Genomic DNA, 17,369 nt, shown 5'->3' on the forward strand with positions numbered 1-17,369 from the left:
TATATTTGTAGCAATAGCCAAAAATACATTGTATGGGTCAAAATTATAATTTTTTCTTTTATGCCAAAAAATATCTGAGGATTGCGATTTTTGCCAGGATCAGACGAACTGTCTGTCCACCATATTGAAATATGTCATGAATTTATATATATTTTGAACGATTTTACATATCGGAACAAAAATTGGTAGGTATCATCAACAGAATGTTCCGAAGGTATCTGAGAAGTTTAAACACAGGGCCAGAAGTGTTTCAGAGATGCAATGTTTTTTTCTCAGAAAAGCTTATAATTTTTGAAAACATTGTCCAAATTTGTCATAACATTCTTTGGATTATACCTATTCTGACAACATCTAATATTTTGTTTTCCAACAAAAAAGTTTTTTTTTTCTCTGCTACTCCTACAAATTTTATCCAAAATCTGATCAGATGATCTTTGGACCAAGCCACATAGAAATAACTGAACAGAATTTTGATATTCACTACTTTTTCTGAGAAATGCCTCACTGAAGTTGACTGTGCCAATGTTTGTTATCTTATACTAGTTACTAATTGGTTAGTGACTAGTTGCCTTTCTTTCTAATGTGGATATCAGGTTATACATAATTTATGTTAACAGCTAAGTTATGTTAATCTTACCGCTTTAATCATGATAAACTACCTGAAACGTGAATCATGTAAAAGAAAGGACCCGTTAGAAAAGATAATTTACAATAACTTATAAATGATAATTTCACATTATGAATTATCATCCAGTTTAGTCAGTTGGTCCATAGTGTGGGATTGTGTTCTTGACATAACAAAAGCTTATGCCAGGTTCTGAAACAAACACTCCAAATGAGCTTTACTCAATACATACAGTACACTTCTGAGATCACTTGAAAGAAAGCAAACTCTGAAGTCTTCTGGTTATGGCGAGGAAGGAAATTTGACCCAACACACCAATAAATCAAGCTGTATCATAATTCATAATTTGAGAAGTGTTATGTAAAACGCAGTGGGTGAATATTAGTTATCACAGTCCTATTTGAGTTCTTCTGACCATTGGTAGTGCAGTTTTACTCACATTACATGAACAGATTTTTGTACTCTAAATGTTACCATGTGAAAGCGAACCAAACCAGGAAGAAAATGAAACATTTGTAACAATTCAAGTCCCAGTTTTGGAACAAAGAAAGCTCTGAAAATTGATTCTTCTTTCTCTGATTGGTTAATTTAGAGAGAGACTGCTACCTAAATTGGTTCACAACTGTAAAGCCCACGCAGACTGTTCACTGTTCACTGTGCTTTGTTATGTTTGTCCCACCATGCCATATAGATTTAATTGTTTATTCCTTCATTTGTTTCAGTTTTTTTCAGTGCTGGTGCAGAGAGAGTGTCAGTGATGGAAGGAGATTCAGTCACTCTATTCACTGATGTTAAAACAAACCAACAAGAAAAGATTAAATGGTATTTTAATGATATTCGACTTGTTGAAATCACTGGAGATCAGAGTAAGATCTGTACAGATGTTCAGTGTAAAGAGAGATTCAGAGACAGACTGAAGCTGGATCATCAGACTGGATCTCTGACCATCACAAACTTCACAAACACAGACTCTGGTGATTATCATTTGGAGATCATCAACAGTGGCAGGGACAGTGACAAGATCTTCAATGTTATGGTTCATGGTGAGTCATAGGTTATATCTATCTATCTATCTATCTATATATATACACTGTATTTTTGCTTTTTTTCACATACTATATCTATATTAAATCAAATCATTCAGAGCTGTTTTTGTCAGATTCATGGATCTGTTTTGTTGCGTTTTCTCCCTCATGTGCCCATATTTGGTCGTTCCTGTTCCTGTCCTCATTGTGTCATTATTAGTTCATCATTAGTTGATCCTCCTCACCTGTCTGTCTTTAATTAGCACCCGTACTTATAGTCTAGTCTGTTCATTCTCCTTTGTCCGGTATTGTGAATGTTCTCACGTGTGTTGCCTGCCTGCTACCCTTCTGTGGCTTATCAAAGTGTTTTTGGAAATTCTTCTTCTTCATCTTCTTCTTAGTGTGTTTCATTCACAGTAGCGTGACAGTTTTCCTCTGTATCAGCATCATTAAATTGGACAATGATTTTATATTTTTCAGTTGGTGATCCATTAGTTTTATCAGTTTTATTCTGATGAAGACCACAATTTTACATTTAATCCCTGATCATATTTTCTTATGATCTGTTTAAATGCATCTGTCTCTTAATTACTGGGTTTTAGTTCTCCAGGAAGTATATTTTATAAGTAAAAAATATTGTAGAAGTTTGCTTTTTGGACAAAGTTAAGAAAACATTTTAAGTGATTTTAATTTTTGAAGTCGTTTTTTTTGTATTATGATCACAAGATCAATTATCTTGCTGTAGATATGTCTCTCCAGAAAGATGACTCTGCAGCTGTTGGTTTGTGTTTCAGGTGTCTCTGCTGCGGAACGAGATAAAATGAAGAGAAAGTCAGTGACGGAGGGAGAATCTGTAACTTTAGATTCTGGAGTAATAAAAAACATTAATGATGTCATGACATGGCACTTTAATGACACTCTCATTGATAAAATCACTGGAGATCCCATTAAAACACGTGTAGATGTTCAGTGTAATGAAGGTACTGAGAGATTCAGAGACAGACTGGTGCTGGATCCTCAGACTGGATCTCTGACCATCATGAACACCAGAACCACAGACTCTGGAGTTTATAGTCTACAGATCAACAGCAGCAGCAGCAGTATTAGCAGAATATTGACTGTATTAACTGTCACTGGTGAGTAAAATTTAGTTATTCAATGCCTTTTCCCCCTAATTTTAAAATACAGTTCAGTATTATTGTTTTCAATGTGTCTGTTTGAAAAAGTAAGCTTTGAACGCTAAAATAATTTAAGGTCTCTATTAGTTGTTGACATGCTGTTCACAAGTATTAACATGAAAAAGGCATAAAATTAGACATTTATCCAGTGAACGCTGTTGTTTCCAGATCGCAGTGCTGTACTGCTGTATGAACTGCTATTTAAAAAAAAAATCCTCCAGATGACGTCAAATCAATATCATACAGCTGATGACCAAAGTAGAAAGATATAGACATTGGAAAATACTGGATGAATTATGTTGAAGTAAATGCATTTATACTTATTTTTTTATGTTTATGAGAATATGTAGTCCAAAACCTTTTAGGTCTGGTTGTGTAAGAAAGGTATGGGTCTGGGGTCTTTGGCCTAAGATGAATGGGTGACAGGAGAATCTTGGGCTGGGAGCCAGATAAGAAGGGGACAGAGGAGATGTATGTTCATGACCTGAAAGGTTATCTAGGCCCTAAATATAAGGGAAACATGTTTTAGGAGTATGATATACTAGAGTGTTCTTTCTTTTCTCACTTCTGGTGGAAAAGTACAGCTGTATGCAGCATGTGAGCTTTTGACCTTGAGTGCCTTAAGAGTGTATAAACGTGGAGGACTGCCCTCACCTTTGGTCGTACTCTGCAGAAACCTGTGTGTCTGTATGACTGTCTGACCTTCTTTGCAAAGAATAAAACCTTTTAATAACTAAGAGTGAGTTTGTCTCTTATGCTGATGAGAGTCAGTTGAAATTGCCCCGACAATTATCATTCACTCTCTAGTAATAATGACTGTTTCTCTTTATCATCACAGATTCAAGTCTGTCTACAGGTGCTGTAGCAGGAATATGTGTTGGTGTTCTGCTGATAGTGGCTGCAGCTGCTGTTGGTGTGATTTACTATCGCAAGCATCATCAAGGAGGACAAAATAGTGAGTGAGTATCACACAAGATGGAAATATGTGATTGATTGTGTGAAAATCTTTAATCTTTTGTATGGGTTTGGTCCCCCTCAGCTAGGGGTGGGCGATATGGCAAAAATATCACGATTTTTTTTTTTAGAAATATTACGATTCACAATATTATCACAATTCTTTGTCATGTTGGATTTTCTATTTTGCAAGCTGTTTGAGCATTACAGCCAGACTAATTTCCTATTATAAAGACAAAGCCTTTCAAGGTAACAAAATATAAAAAGTATGGCGGATATTTAGGCCAAAGTGGGTGAAGATAAAAATCGTTGTCATTATTTTATCTTTGTTATTAAAAAATGAGAGCAAAGATACACATTACAAATACACATAATATACAAATAAAATAAACTGTTTTATTTTCAGGTAGTCTACAATAGGTGTATTTAGCAGGAGCATTCAAGAAATTTAATGAACAAATATAAAAATAAAACACTATATAGATTGATTCCTATTAAAGCAACTGTATTAAAGTGTTTCAGTCAAGAGTAGTGAGTGATTTTTCTCTTTGTGTTTGGTGTTTTATTAACATTAAAGGAATAATTCACCCCAAAATTAAAATAGGCTAGTGTTTTATTTTTATGCCTTCATTTACTCACTCAAAAGTTGTTTTAAACCTGAACGAGTTTCTTCTGCTGAAAATAAATGCTATTTTGAAGAATGTGGAAAACTAAACGGTGACTTCCATAGTATTTTTTTTTTCCTACTGTTAAAGTCAATGTGAACCAGCAACTGTTTGGTTACCCACATTCTTCAAAATATCTTCTTTTGTGTTCAGCACAAGAAAGAAATTAATACAGGTTTGGGACAACATGTGAGTGAGTAAATAATGACAGAATTACAATTTTAGGGTGAACTATCCCTTTAAGTACAGTCGGCAGCATGTTTAGTACTGTCCCTTTAAGACCTGCTCCCATCAAATATACAGGCACGCATGCGTTTCTCTCAGCTGTTTACCTTCATTTTAGACATAACCAACTGAGTCTATACATACACCTTGTGTGTTTTGACAGTATTAGCACAAAACATAACTTAGTTCAGTAATCAGGCGCTGTTTGACGGGCTTTTTAGAGCACGCGCTTTGGGTGAATGTGCTCAGAAAAGGCGCTCGTCAGAACAGCACATGAGTGAAAAGTTTAACCAGTAAGTCTTTGAAGCATATGCAGATAATGTACTTTTGTGACTGCGAATAAGTGCAGTGTCCCATGAGAGTAACTCTACCGCTGAGTTAACACTGATGTGAATGTATGTCACGTTGTACAGTACATAGACAGCTGCGCCAGAACTGCAGCTGATAGAATGTGCGCTGAAGTACAATACTATGGTATTTCTTCAAAAAAGCAAATCGTGGAGACATTTTTATAGTCCACGCAGGGGCGTAGTTTGTGGGTGGGGGGGTGGGGGGGAGGTAACCCCCAATAACCAAAACTAGCAACAACCCCCCCCCAATATGTATACCATGATTAATGGAAACTTAGAGTCAGGCCATTTATTAAATATTTGAATCGCGCCTTCGGCGCTTTTATAAGCGCTAACTTCACGTAAGAACCGAACGGAGCGCTTATCAGCACAACATGACTGAAGCGCAGCTCTTTTAACTGTGCGCGAGCGGCGCGCCGAATCACCCTATGCTCTGTGAGCGTTCACCAGCGCGCTCGAGAAGTGTGAGAAGATTTGCGCGAGCCATTCCTATCGCGAAGCTGATGGTAAAATATGTGATCTATTTGAATTCTATTGAGAAACTGCCACTTTAAAATGCTATGGAGAAAATCAAACATTATCTAAAAAAAGGCACAAACTAAAAAGACTGATGAAAAAAGGAGAAAACATAATCTTGCACCAGCACTAACATAATATTAAAATATTTTTAAACTACTCGTGACCACCTTTACTATAATTGATCACGTTTTATTTATTGTGGTAAATTTTGTCTAACTTGTAGAATTTATAATAGATAATCTGTTAAGGGAATAGCAGATTGTAGCTATTGTTTCTAAAGACTGTTGTTTCTCATAACAAATGCAATATAGATTAATAAAAAAAGTCATTATTGGCCTGGTAATGATTAATAGGCTAGCCTTATTATAACAAATGCTACAGTTAAGAACTTTTTCATAAGAGCAAGTACAAGTCGAGAGCCAATGGGTTCTAATGATGAGTGATGGAAAAACCTGGCCTTCAGATATTCCAGTGATGGCATAGATTAAATCATTAAGAGCCTCATGAACTGTTAAGGAGTAAGAAATAAACAATATCAATATGAGAAAATGTTAAGGTAGATTGACTTCCCATGGCGTGTTGAATTAGAACATTCTGTCAAACTATAGCCTAAGTGTCTAAATAATATAAAATACATTATATATCCTATATAAACAAGTAATTGTTAACTAGCTTATTACTTTATTGCAGTTACGTTATCAACCAACTTTGCATGTGTGGTGGATAGCACAAAACACCATTTTACAAATAAACAAACAAATAAATAAACCTTGAGGGGGCATGACCCGGGGTCCACTTCAACCCCCCCAATGTTCAAACCAAAACTACGCCCTTGAGTCCACGATCAAAAATCGTCATATCGAACACCCCTACCCTTTTTTTTTATTATTAATAGTTTGAATTTGGCTATATTTTTATATTTTCCATTTTGAATTTAAATCTGTTTTTGTTTTATTTATTTTAATTTCTATATAGTTATATTTCTGAATAATGTACTGTACATTTAAACTAAAGGAAAATGAGAAATATTTCCTTGGCAATAGAGTTTTAAAAATAATAATAATTTTAACAAAAATGTTTTAGTTAACTATAATAACCCTGGTGTTATGACACAGTGATATTTTAGTATCATTAATATACTATCATTGTTGGGGAATAACTAATTTCATGTAACGGAATTACGTAATTTAATTACAAAATAAAATGTAACAGTAATCTGTTACATTTACTGAAAAAAAATGTGTAATTAAATTACAATTACTTATGAAAATGTTAGTAATTACAAAGGGGGTTACATCTGAATATTTTCACACACATACACAGATTTGATTCATTTCTTTCCCAAATTGCATTGACTGCTCTAAAATATGAGACAACAATATCTCAGGAGTATAGGACAAAGAATAGGACACATGCTTATTCGATAACTGTTTTATGTCCTATTAGGGCTCATGTTTATGCTTTATTTTGCTCTATTAACTTTTTTTTTTTTCTTAGGCATTGTTAATGCCAGTGTTTCATGTCAGCTATGCAAAGATTTGATTTCAAAAACTGTATCATAGCTATTACACTATATCTTATGATTTTAAAGCAATATTTAACCTCAGAACGATCTCAAAGTAAAAAGAGGTGTTAAAGTCTGATTTTGTGGTGGCTCTGTTTTAAAGTTTAATTTTTATAATCTTAATTCAAGTGATGAAGGATTTTGAAAGTCTGACAGTAATCAGTGTTGAGTACTACTGTAAGGTTAACCCTGCCTGCTTTAAATGTTTGAAAATGATAACCAGTTGAAAACATTTGTTTTTGTCTAAAATTTAGAAACAATCAAAAATGAATCAAATGTAATCAGTTACATTACTTTAATGTAATTGAAATAGTTAGACTACTTGTTACATTTTAAATAGGGTAACTTGTAATCTTTAACCTATTGTATTTCCAAAGTAACCTTCCCAACACTGGATAATTATACATATTTAATATTTTGAATTAGATTTAATTTTTACATATTAATTTCTGTTCAAATAGTAGTAATTTATACAAATTATTATTCTTTTTTTTATTATTATTTGTATTTCATGTTTAGTCATTTTAGTACACCAAGTTAAACTAAATGAAAATGAGAAGTTGCCTTGGAACCTAGCTGAAATAAAATAAGTTTAAGTTTTTGTATTTTATTTCAGTTAACATTTATTTCAAGTAACCTTTTTTATGAATTTAGTTTTAGTTAACTGTATTACCCCGGTCTGAGTGTAATCTAAATGTACATGTAAGCAGTTTTCCTGTTCATGTCCTTTATTATCACCACCACAGAAACAGATTGTCACAGGTGATACAGTGCCAAAATAAAAACTCTAATGTCAAATAAATTAATTTATATTAAAGTAAAAATACAACTTTATTAGAAAAGTAAGTGTCACGGATCAACCAGGCTCCTCCACCAATCACACACAGCGATCACAGTCACCCGAGTTTTAATCCAAACCACCTGCACCTCATCAACACTCATCAAAATCAACACTACTTAAGCACACACCTCACACCAGTCACTGTCCGATCTCGACTTCACGAAGTGGACTCTCACCCTCCATGCTCGGATACTTACCTCTCGAATACTTACCTCCTCTCCCGGATCATCGGTATCTCCCTGTGTCTCCTACGTTTGCCAGTCCTCATCTGTCGTCCCAGCTCACGGTCAGTCATAGTTCGAGGTGTGTGCACATCCCATCCTCCACGAGTTCCTGGCACTACAACCACCAACAAGATATCCTTTATCAGTCCTCAATACCACTAATATCGTCTCTATCATCCTGCAATATTTACCCGTCTGCTCATCTTAATAAACTCCTGTGTGTATTCCATCATCCTCTGTGTCTGGTCTGCTTCACTTAACAGTAAGAGTACCAGTAGTATCTTATTTCAAGCAACAGACATCATGACATGCAAAAAAGAAGATTCTGAAGAGAAACATCCCACATTTTAAGACATTATGTTAATGTTTTCTAAAAAAGAAAACCTTTGTACATTCCTCAAAAACTAGGAAAAACAATTCCAGGTATCTTGAATTTTTTTGTGTACCTCAAACATCACAATTTATTTGACCTTATTTGCATATGTTTTATTACAGGAAAATGGTGTAACATACCCATTCATTAATCATATGGACAGGCTATCAGTGACTACTGTTAATGGGATGTCCCATAATGGAAATGAAAGCACCGCTGTTAGTGAGACATAAACTTGGCATTCATTATTTTGGTTCTTTGATTGAACACCAGACGGCAAGTCCAGGAAAGAAGAGGTTCAGGTGAAACCCTTTTCTTCAATACCTGTCAAACCACAACGTGACACAAAGTTCAACTGCTATTAAGCTCTCGAAAATGTTAAAGCACAATTTACTTTACAATTTACTTTACAATTTACTTGACATTCCTGGTTGGTGCCAGGAATGGCACCATACATCATTCCACCATTCCTGGCTGGTGGAATGATCTTCCCACCCCTATCCGGAATGCTGGATCCCTGTCAATCTTCAAGCAACATTTGAAAACTCGTTTGACACTACTTGGCTTCATCCTAAACTTCGAAAAAAAAAAAAAAAAACTTTATCTTTCTCTTTATTTATTCCTTCCCTTGCTAGCTTGTACTTATTTGAACAATATCTGAGACTTGGTGTTACGAGCACTTCCTGTGTCTGTTTGTCTCTTCAAGATGAACCGCTTTATGTATTCCCCAATTGTAAGTCACTTTGGATAAAAGCGTCTGCAAAATGACTAAATGTAAATGTGACACAAGTAAATTACTTGACATACATAGTGACATTTTTTTTTTGTTTTTTAAAACTTTTTTTGCGAAGTTATTTTTATGTACAGTCGTGGCCAAAAGTTTTGAGAATGAAACAAATATTAGTTTTCACAAAGTTTGCTGCTAAACTGCTTTTAGATATTTGTTTCAGTTGTTTCTGTGATGTACTGAAATATAATTACAAGCACTTCATACGTTTCAAAGGCTTTTATCGACAATTACATGACATTTATACAAAGAGTCAGTATTTGCAGTGTTGGCCGTTCTTTTTCAGGACCTCTGCAATTCGACTGGGCATGCTCTCAATCAACTTCTGGGCCAAATCCTGACTGATAGCAACCCATTCTTTCATAATCACTTCTTGGAGTTTGTCAGAATTAGTGGGTTTTTGTTTGTCCACCCGCCTCTTGAGGATTGACCACAAGTTCTCAATGGGATTAAGATCTGGGGAGTTTCCAGGCCATGGACCCAAAATTTCAACGTTCTGGTCCCCGAGCCACTTAGTTATCACTTTTGCCTTATGGCACGGTGCTCCATCGTGCTGGAAAATGCATTGTTCTTCATCAAACTGTGGAGGGTGTTTTGGTACCATTCTTTATTCATGGCTGTGTTTTTGGGCAGAATTGTGAGTGAGCCCACTCCCTTGGATGAGAAGCAACCCCACACATGAATGGTCTCAGGATGCTTTACTGTTGGCATGACACAGGACTGATGGTAGCGCTCACCTTTTCTTCTCCTGACAAGCCTTTTTCCAGATGCCCCAAACAATCGGAAAGGGGCTTCATCGGAGAATATGACTTTGCCCCAGTCCTCAGCAGTCCATTCACGATACTTTCTGCAGAAGATCAATCTGTCCCTGATGTTTTTCCTGGAGAGAAGTGGCTTCTTTGCTGCCCTTCTTGACACCAGGCCATCATCCAAAAGTCCTCACCTCACTGTGCACGCAGATGCACTCACACCTGCCTGCTGCCATTCCTGAGCAAGCTCTGCACTGCAGGTGCCTCGATCCCGCAGCTGAATCAACTTTAGAAGACAAAAGTTTTGAGAATGACACAAAAACATTCTCCAAGAGCAACTTCTCCCAACCATCCAAGAACAGTTTAATGATGAACAATGCCTTTTCCAACATGAAGGAGCACCTTGCCATAAGGCAAAAGTGATAACTAAGTGGCTCGGGGACCAGAACGTTGAAATTTTGGGTCCATGGCCTGGAAACTCCCCAGATCTTAATCCCATTGAGAACTTGTGGTCAATCCTCAAGAGGCGGGTGGACAAACAAAAACCCACTAATTCTGACAAACTCCAAGAAGTGATTATGAAAGAATGGGTTGCTATCAGTCAGGATTTGGCCCAGAAGTTGATTGAGAGCATGCCCAGTCGAATTGCAGAGGTCCTGAAAAAGAACGGCCAACACTGCAAATACTGACTCTTTGTATAAATGTCATGTAATTGTCTATAAAAGCCTTTGAAACGTATGAAGTGCTTGTAATTATATTTCAGTACATCACAGAAACAACTGAAACAAATATCTAAAAGCAGTTTAGCAGCAAACTTTGTGAAAACTAATATTTGTTTCATTCTCAAAACTTTTGGCCACGACTGTACAGTCTTTGTGTATTTGATCCATATTGTAACACGTATAGCTTTAAAAATTATGATTATTTTTCTTTTCTTTTTTTGAGAAGTTTTAACAACACCTAGCTTTAAAGCTTTTTTGATGCTGTATAAAAACATGAGAGACCACAGAGACTTCTACATTCCAATGAGCCAATGAGTGTATTTAGTGCATATCACAAGCTACAAATCAACATAAAACCAGCAAGCCTATACAAACATATAAAGCCATTCAAAAGCAGGGGAAACATCAAATAGGTTTGTCATTTTATAAATGTTACAATAAATAGCATTTTGGCTACTGAGAGCTCAGTCTTTGAAGTAGAAAATGTGAGATGGAACAGTCCTTAAATGCAAAGATGCTGAAATATATCAATCTGCAAAAAAATAAAAATAAAAATCATCATGCAGTCAATGGTTAGGAGATTTATAATACCTGGAAAATAGGTTGTTTGATGAATGAAGGCAATTAATCCTTTTGGTCTAGGTACTGAATAATTTACTTTTATATTTTTCTTTGAGAATTTGATGTCTTGTATTGATTTGATTGAATTGTAATTGAAAATGTAATTGGCGTAATACATATTTACCTGACTGATAATAAATTATGTATGATTTTATTCTGACTTATTCTGAGATTATTGACTCACTTAGCATTAGTCATGTATACTTAAACTTTAGAGGCTATGATGTGTTTTCCATTTAGAACAACAGTGTGTTGTCAACCAACATAAATTCAGGTCAGCTTCAACCTCTGATTATTGTAATATTATTCTAAGTGTACGTAAGAAATCACGGCATGATTATATAAAGTTACAATTAGAGGAAGTTAAGTTGGTCAAATAATAGTACCTTAATTATGTGTGTACAGATCTATCCCAGATAGCACACGTACGTCTGCAAGATGTCTGTTAAGGATCTGTTGATCTGGAAAGCATCTGCTGTCTACAAACGTCTGACAGACGTCTGTAAGATGTCAGTTTTACATACATTCTAAATCATAAACATCTTAAAGACATCTAATAGACGTCTATTTGACATCTAAAAGGAGATGTCAAATAGACGTATTGCAGATGAGCAAACACTCAAAAAAATACGTCTTGTAGATGTAAATGCAGATGTCAAATAGACGTCTCCTAGATGTACGTGTGCTATCAGGGATGGGGACTAAACAATGTATTCTAGAATGAGCAAAGTATGGCACGAGCCATCAAGAATATTAGTCAATCGCGTCTGTCTAATGACAAGACTAAAATAAAACCCACAAAAAATAAACTCACAAAACAAAGTGTGTTTACATATGATTTTTTTAAAAACATTGTAAAGCAAGCTTTTTCCCTGCACCAAAATGTCTTCACATTCAGTGTTTTCAATACATTGAAACATGTTCTTACAACAATTAAAAAATAATGTCAAAGCAAACAGTTCAAAGGCACAAAATACATATTCTTATTCGGTCAATATATATTCTCAGTGTCATAAGGTTTATAATGCCTATGTTTATCAGTTTAAACAACAGCATCCTATTCATTACCATTGTCACGAATCTGGTCTGCACTTCCGTTCATTCACCACCAGAGGTCACTCACTCACCACATGGACTCTCACAGCACACAGCACACTGGACTCAATTTCCCATCATCCATTGCACTAATTGCGCACACAGCTGTAGGCACTGATCACACAGCATCACTAATCACACGCACACCTGATCCCACGCGCACTTTGATCACACACTCTATTTAAACCCTGGACGTTCTTTCCCTCCTGGCTGAGTATTGTATGCGTTTACCGCTCCCCTAGCCGTAGCAACTCTACAGAGCCCCTGTTAGTTTTTCCTAGTTTTCCCCTACCTGTTCTACTGTGTTTATTTCTACCTGTGTTTCCTGGATTAACCCTTTCTGTGCCATTCCGTGTTTCTGTTCAGTTCCTGTATTGTCCTGCTTTTTTCACTCCCCTAGTGTTAGCTGCGATACGGAACTATTGTTGTTTTCTAGTCTATGTTCCCAGTATTTACCCCTGTCTCCCTGTTCGGACTCTGCTTATTCCCTTGCCTGGATTATAGCTCGTGTACCTGGATTATCTCTCTGCCTTGCCCACTGGATACTGTTCACTGATCGTCGACCTTCGCTTGCCCTAGGATTACTCTTTGTCTTGTCCCTACCATACCTGTTTGCCATTGCTCGACCCTGCCTGTATTTATGACCATGTCTGTAAATAAAAGCTTGCACTTGGATCCACACGTCTCACGTCTCGTCAGCCACATTACAACCATCAACTCTGAATGCATGTTAATGCTCACCGAACAAACCTGTTGTGTGCAATGTGCTAATGCTGTTTGGACCACCTTGACTTTAGTCTCTCTTTTTTTTTTCTCAGCATGACGAGATGTGTTTCTCTTTATTTTTCAGCCAAGCAAAATATCCACTCCCACTTGCAACATCAAAAAAGTGCTCCAGTAAAATAAAAAATCCATATATCAAAGCGATAGGAAGGGCAATTGCAAATCTTATCACACTTTTCGAGCACGCCAGTGCCCACATGAAAAAATACTAGAGTAATTCAATATTGTTTTTGAACCATACTATAGTAAAGTACTTGAATTAATTTGTTGTGGTAATTCTATAGTTTGTATATTATATAGGGTATATTATACTACAATACACTACATTTACTGTAGTAAAACTTAAGTATACTACAGTATTTATAACAGTTTATCCTTTACAGTACGAACAGTATTTACTATTTACAGTATGCATTCAATAACAAAGTGTTGTAAATACTATTGTAGCAAATTAGCTTAAAGGAATTGTATATAAATAATTACAATTAATTATGATTAATTACAATTATTTATATCGGCTGACAGTAATAACTGTAGCAGAATTAAATTGCCATCAACTGATCTGTTCGTCCAGCGACCATTCAGTGTAAGTTCATATCAACTCTAAGAAAGGATATTTTCTTGGCCACAGAAAATATTTTCATAAGTATTAATGCATTAGAGCAGAAGAACAGCAGAAGATAACAGCAGTTTGTAAGTGTTTTGTATTTTCTCGTTAGATTTCAGCGCAGTTGTTGTTGCTAGGAAACTTTGTTTTGCATACTGTGTTTTACCGTGGTAAAGTGAAGTCGCGTTTGTTCTCGGCCGTATCGCAGGAATTTCCCAGTTTCGTTTAGCTAAGTAGTAAGGCGTGGTCATCTGACTTCTATAACAAATAATTAGGCAAGTATAAAACTGGGTTGTATACCGCGGCAGCTCTCGTGTGAAGCCCTCCTCGTGTGAAGACCAACGAGTGTAAAGACGATCGACTCTACCTTGCGCGACTCCACCGAGCAAGAACACCGACAAGGCACTTGAGTATTGCTCTTTCCCCTTCCTTCGCTTTTTGCACTACTTGTTCGCATTTACTTATTTAGTCAATTGTACACACTATGTGCTTTCAAATCTCCACCATTACTACTAACACTCCGAAGGCACGCACTGTACGGTGGAGGCAGGCCAATCCTACTAATCTACGGCCTGTTTCTCTGTCATCTACTACTTTGCTCTCTATCCCAATTGGTCTCTGGAACTGCCAGTCTGCTGTAAACAAAGCAGACTTTATTTCTTCTATTGCTACTCACTCCGGTCTCAGCCTCATGGCCCTAACTGAGACTTGGATCAAACCTCAGGACACTGCCACTCCTGCAGCTCTCTCCACTAATTTCACTTTTTCCCACACCCCTCGCACCATTGGGAGGGATGGAGGTACGGATTTCCTTATTTCAAATGATTGGAAATTTGATCTTCTACCATCTCTTACAGGCAACAGTTCATTTGAATCTCATGCTATTACTGTTACACACCCTGTTAAAATCCACGTTTTAGTTGTGTATCGTCCCCCAGGTCAACTGGGTAACTTCTTGGAGGAGTTGGATGTATTGCTCTGAAACTTTCCTGATGATGGTACTCCTCTGGTACTGCTTGGTGACTTCAACATCCACCTAGAAAAACCCCAGGCTGCTGACTTCAACACTCTTCTCACTTCATTTGACCTCAAGCACGTGTCTACTATGGCTACTCACAAATCAGGTAACCAACTGGACCTCATCTACACACGCTACTGCTCCACTGACAACACATTAGTTTCTCCACTGCACATCTCAGACCACTTCCTCATCACTTCTAACCTCACACTAACTCCTGACATAGCACACACTCCCCCACAGGTCACCTTTCGCCGTAACCTACGCTCTCTCTCTCCCTCTTGCCTTTCCTCAATGGTTTCATCTGCACTTCCTTCACCCTCTCAGTTTTCAGCATTGGACACAAACAGTGCTACTGACACTCTTTGCTCCACTCTAACATCTTGCTTGGACAACTTTTGCCCCCTTTCATCCAGACCAGCATGCACTACCCCCTCTGCCCCCTGGCTGTCTGATGTTCTCCGTGAACATTGCGCTAAACTAAGGGTTGCAGAGAGGAAGTGGCACAAATCTAAAAACTCTACTGACCTTAGTGCGTATCAGTCACTCCTCTCTTCCTTCTCTGCAAATATCTCCATTGCTAAAACGACATACTACCACAACAAAATCAACAACTGTTCAGACTCTCGCACGCTTTTCAAAACTTTCTCTTCTCTTCTCTGTCCTCCTCCCCCTCCTCCTTCATCAACTCTTACAGCTGATGACTTTGCAATTTTCTTTACAAATAAAACAAGAACCATCAGTGACCAATTCCTCTCACCACAAACTGATAACTTCTTACCGACAAATACACACTCTCTCACCTCCTTCTCTCCTCTCTCGGAGGCAGAGGTCTCTAAACTCATCCTTTCCAATCATCCCACTACCTGTCCGCTAGATCTTATCCCCACTCACCTCCTTCAGGCCATTTCTTCTTCAGTCATACCTGCGCTTACTCACATTATCAACACCTCTCTTCACACTGGTACATTTCCCACAGCATTTAAGCAGGCTCAGGTAACCCCACTGCTTAAAAAACCCTCTCTAAATCCAGCACTTTTAGAACACTACAGACCAGTATCCCTTCTTCCATTCATTGCAAAGACACTTGAGCGAGTTGTGTTCAACCAACTCTCTTTGTTTCTTGCACAGAACAATCTTCTGGACGACAACCAATCTGGCTTCAGAAGCGGCCACTCTACTGAGACTGCCCTACTCTCGGTTACAGAAGCCCTGAGACTGGCAAGAGCGGCTTCCAAATCCTCTGTACTCATCTTACTGGACCTGTCTGCTGCTTTTGACACAGTTAACCATCAGATCCTCCTGTCCACTCTCAGAAAGATGGGCATCTCAGGAACCGCTCCTGTGGTTCGAGTCTTACCTCTCAGATAGGTCCTTCAGGGTGTCTTGGAGGGGTGAGGTTTCAACGTCACAACTTCTGGCTACTGGGGTTCCTCAAGGCTCAGTGCTTGGACCTCTTCTCTTCTCCATCTACATGTCGTCATTAGGATCGGTCATTCAGAAGCATGGCTTTTTCTTATCACTGCTATGCTGATGACACTCAACTTTACCTCTCATTCCTACCAGATGATCCGACGGTAGCTGCTCGCATTGTAGCTTGTCTGAGTGACATCTCTAGCTGGATGAAAGACCATCACCTTCAGCTCAACCTTGCCAAGACAGAACTGCTTGTGGTTTCAGCCAACCCATCACTCCACCACAACTTCTCTATACAGCTGGGTTCATCAACCATAACTCCTTCCAGGACAGCCAGGAACCTTGGAGTTGTGATAGATGATCAGTTAAGCTTCACAGACCATATTGCTACAACGGCCCGGTCCTGCAGATTTGCCTTATACAACATTAGGAAGATTAGACCCTTCCTGTCTGAGCAAGCTGCACAACTCCTTGTCCAAGGTCTTGTTCTGTCCAGACTGGACTATTGTAACACGCTCTTGGCAGGCCTTCCTGCAAGTATTATCAAGCCTCTACAACTGATCCAGAATGCAGCAGCCAGAGTGGTCTTTAATGAACCGAGGAAAGCTCACGTTACCCCTCTCTTCATCAGGTTGCACTGGCTACCAATAGCCGCTCGCATCAAATTCAAGGTACTGATGTTTGCCTACAAGACGACAACTAGCACTGCACCAATATATCTAAACTCACTAGTTCAAACTTATGCACCCTCCAGAAGCTTGCGTTCTGCAAGTGAACGACGCCTTGTGGTTCCATCACAAAGAGGTACCAAATCTCTCTCACGGACCTTTTCCTGGACTGTGCCCATCTGGTGGAATGACCTCCCGATCTCAATTCGTACAGCTGAGTCTTTAGCCATTTTCAAAAATCATCTAAAGACACATCTTTTTCGCCAGCACCTGACCAACTAATACTAACATTAACACTTACCTATTATGTTTGTCTGTTTAAAAAAAAAAAAATAGCTACGTCTTCTATGCTGGACTAAC

At 37.7% G+C, this 17,369-nt stretch overlaps 1 protein-coding gene across 1 annotated transcript; it reads left to right on the forward strand.

The window, feature by feature from the left end:
- Window positions 1–1,373: 1,373 nt before the first annotated feature.
- On the forward strand, window positions 1,374–9,057 carry LOC131530299 (uncharacterized). Its single transcript, XM_058760489.1, has 4 exons — window positions 1,374–1,668; window positions 2,445–2,786; window positions 3,667–3,787; window positions 8,666–9,057. Exons 1-4 carry the CDS (start codon window positions 1,383–1,385, stop codon window positions 8,676–8,678), a joined length of 762 nt encoding a protein of 253 aa, XP_058616472.1. The 5' UTR covers window positions 1,374–1,382; the 3' UTR covers window positions 8,679–9,057.
- The last annotated feature ends 8,312 nt before the right edge of the window (window positions 9,058–17,369 follow it).

The sequence above is a fragment of the Onychostoma macrolepis genome, chromosome 22 (genome assembly GCF_012432095.1).
Source record: "Onychostoma macrolepis isolate SWU-2019 chromosome 22, ASM1243209v1, whole genome shotgun sequence".
NCBI classification, from domain to species: domain Eukaryota; kingdom Metazoa; phylum Chordata; class Actinopteri; order Cypriniformes; family Cyprinidae; genus Onychostoma; species Onychostoma macrolepis.

Excerpts from the sequence above, each read along its gene's own strand:
- LOC131530299 (XM_058760489.1), top strand. The coding sequence starts at position 1,383 with ATGGAAGGAGATTCAGTCACTCTATTCACTGATGTTAAAACAAACCAA. Across the intron at positions 1,669-2,444 it reads CTTCAATGTTATGGTTCATG|GTGTCTCTGCTGCGGAACGA; the intron begins GTGAGTCATAGG and ends TTTGTGTTTCAG. Across the intron at positions 2,787-3,666 it reads GACTGTATTAACTGTCACTG|ATTCAAGTCTGTCTACAGGT; the intron begins GTGAGTAAAATT and ends TTATCATCACAG.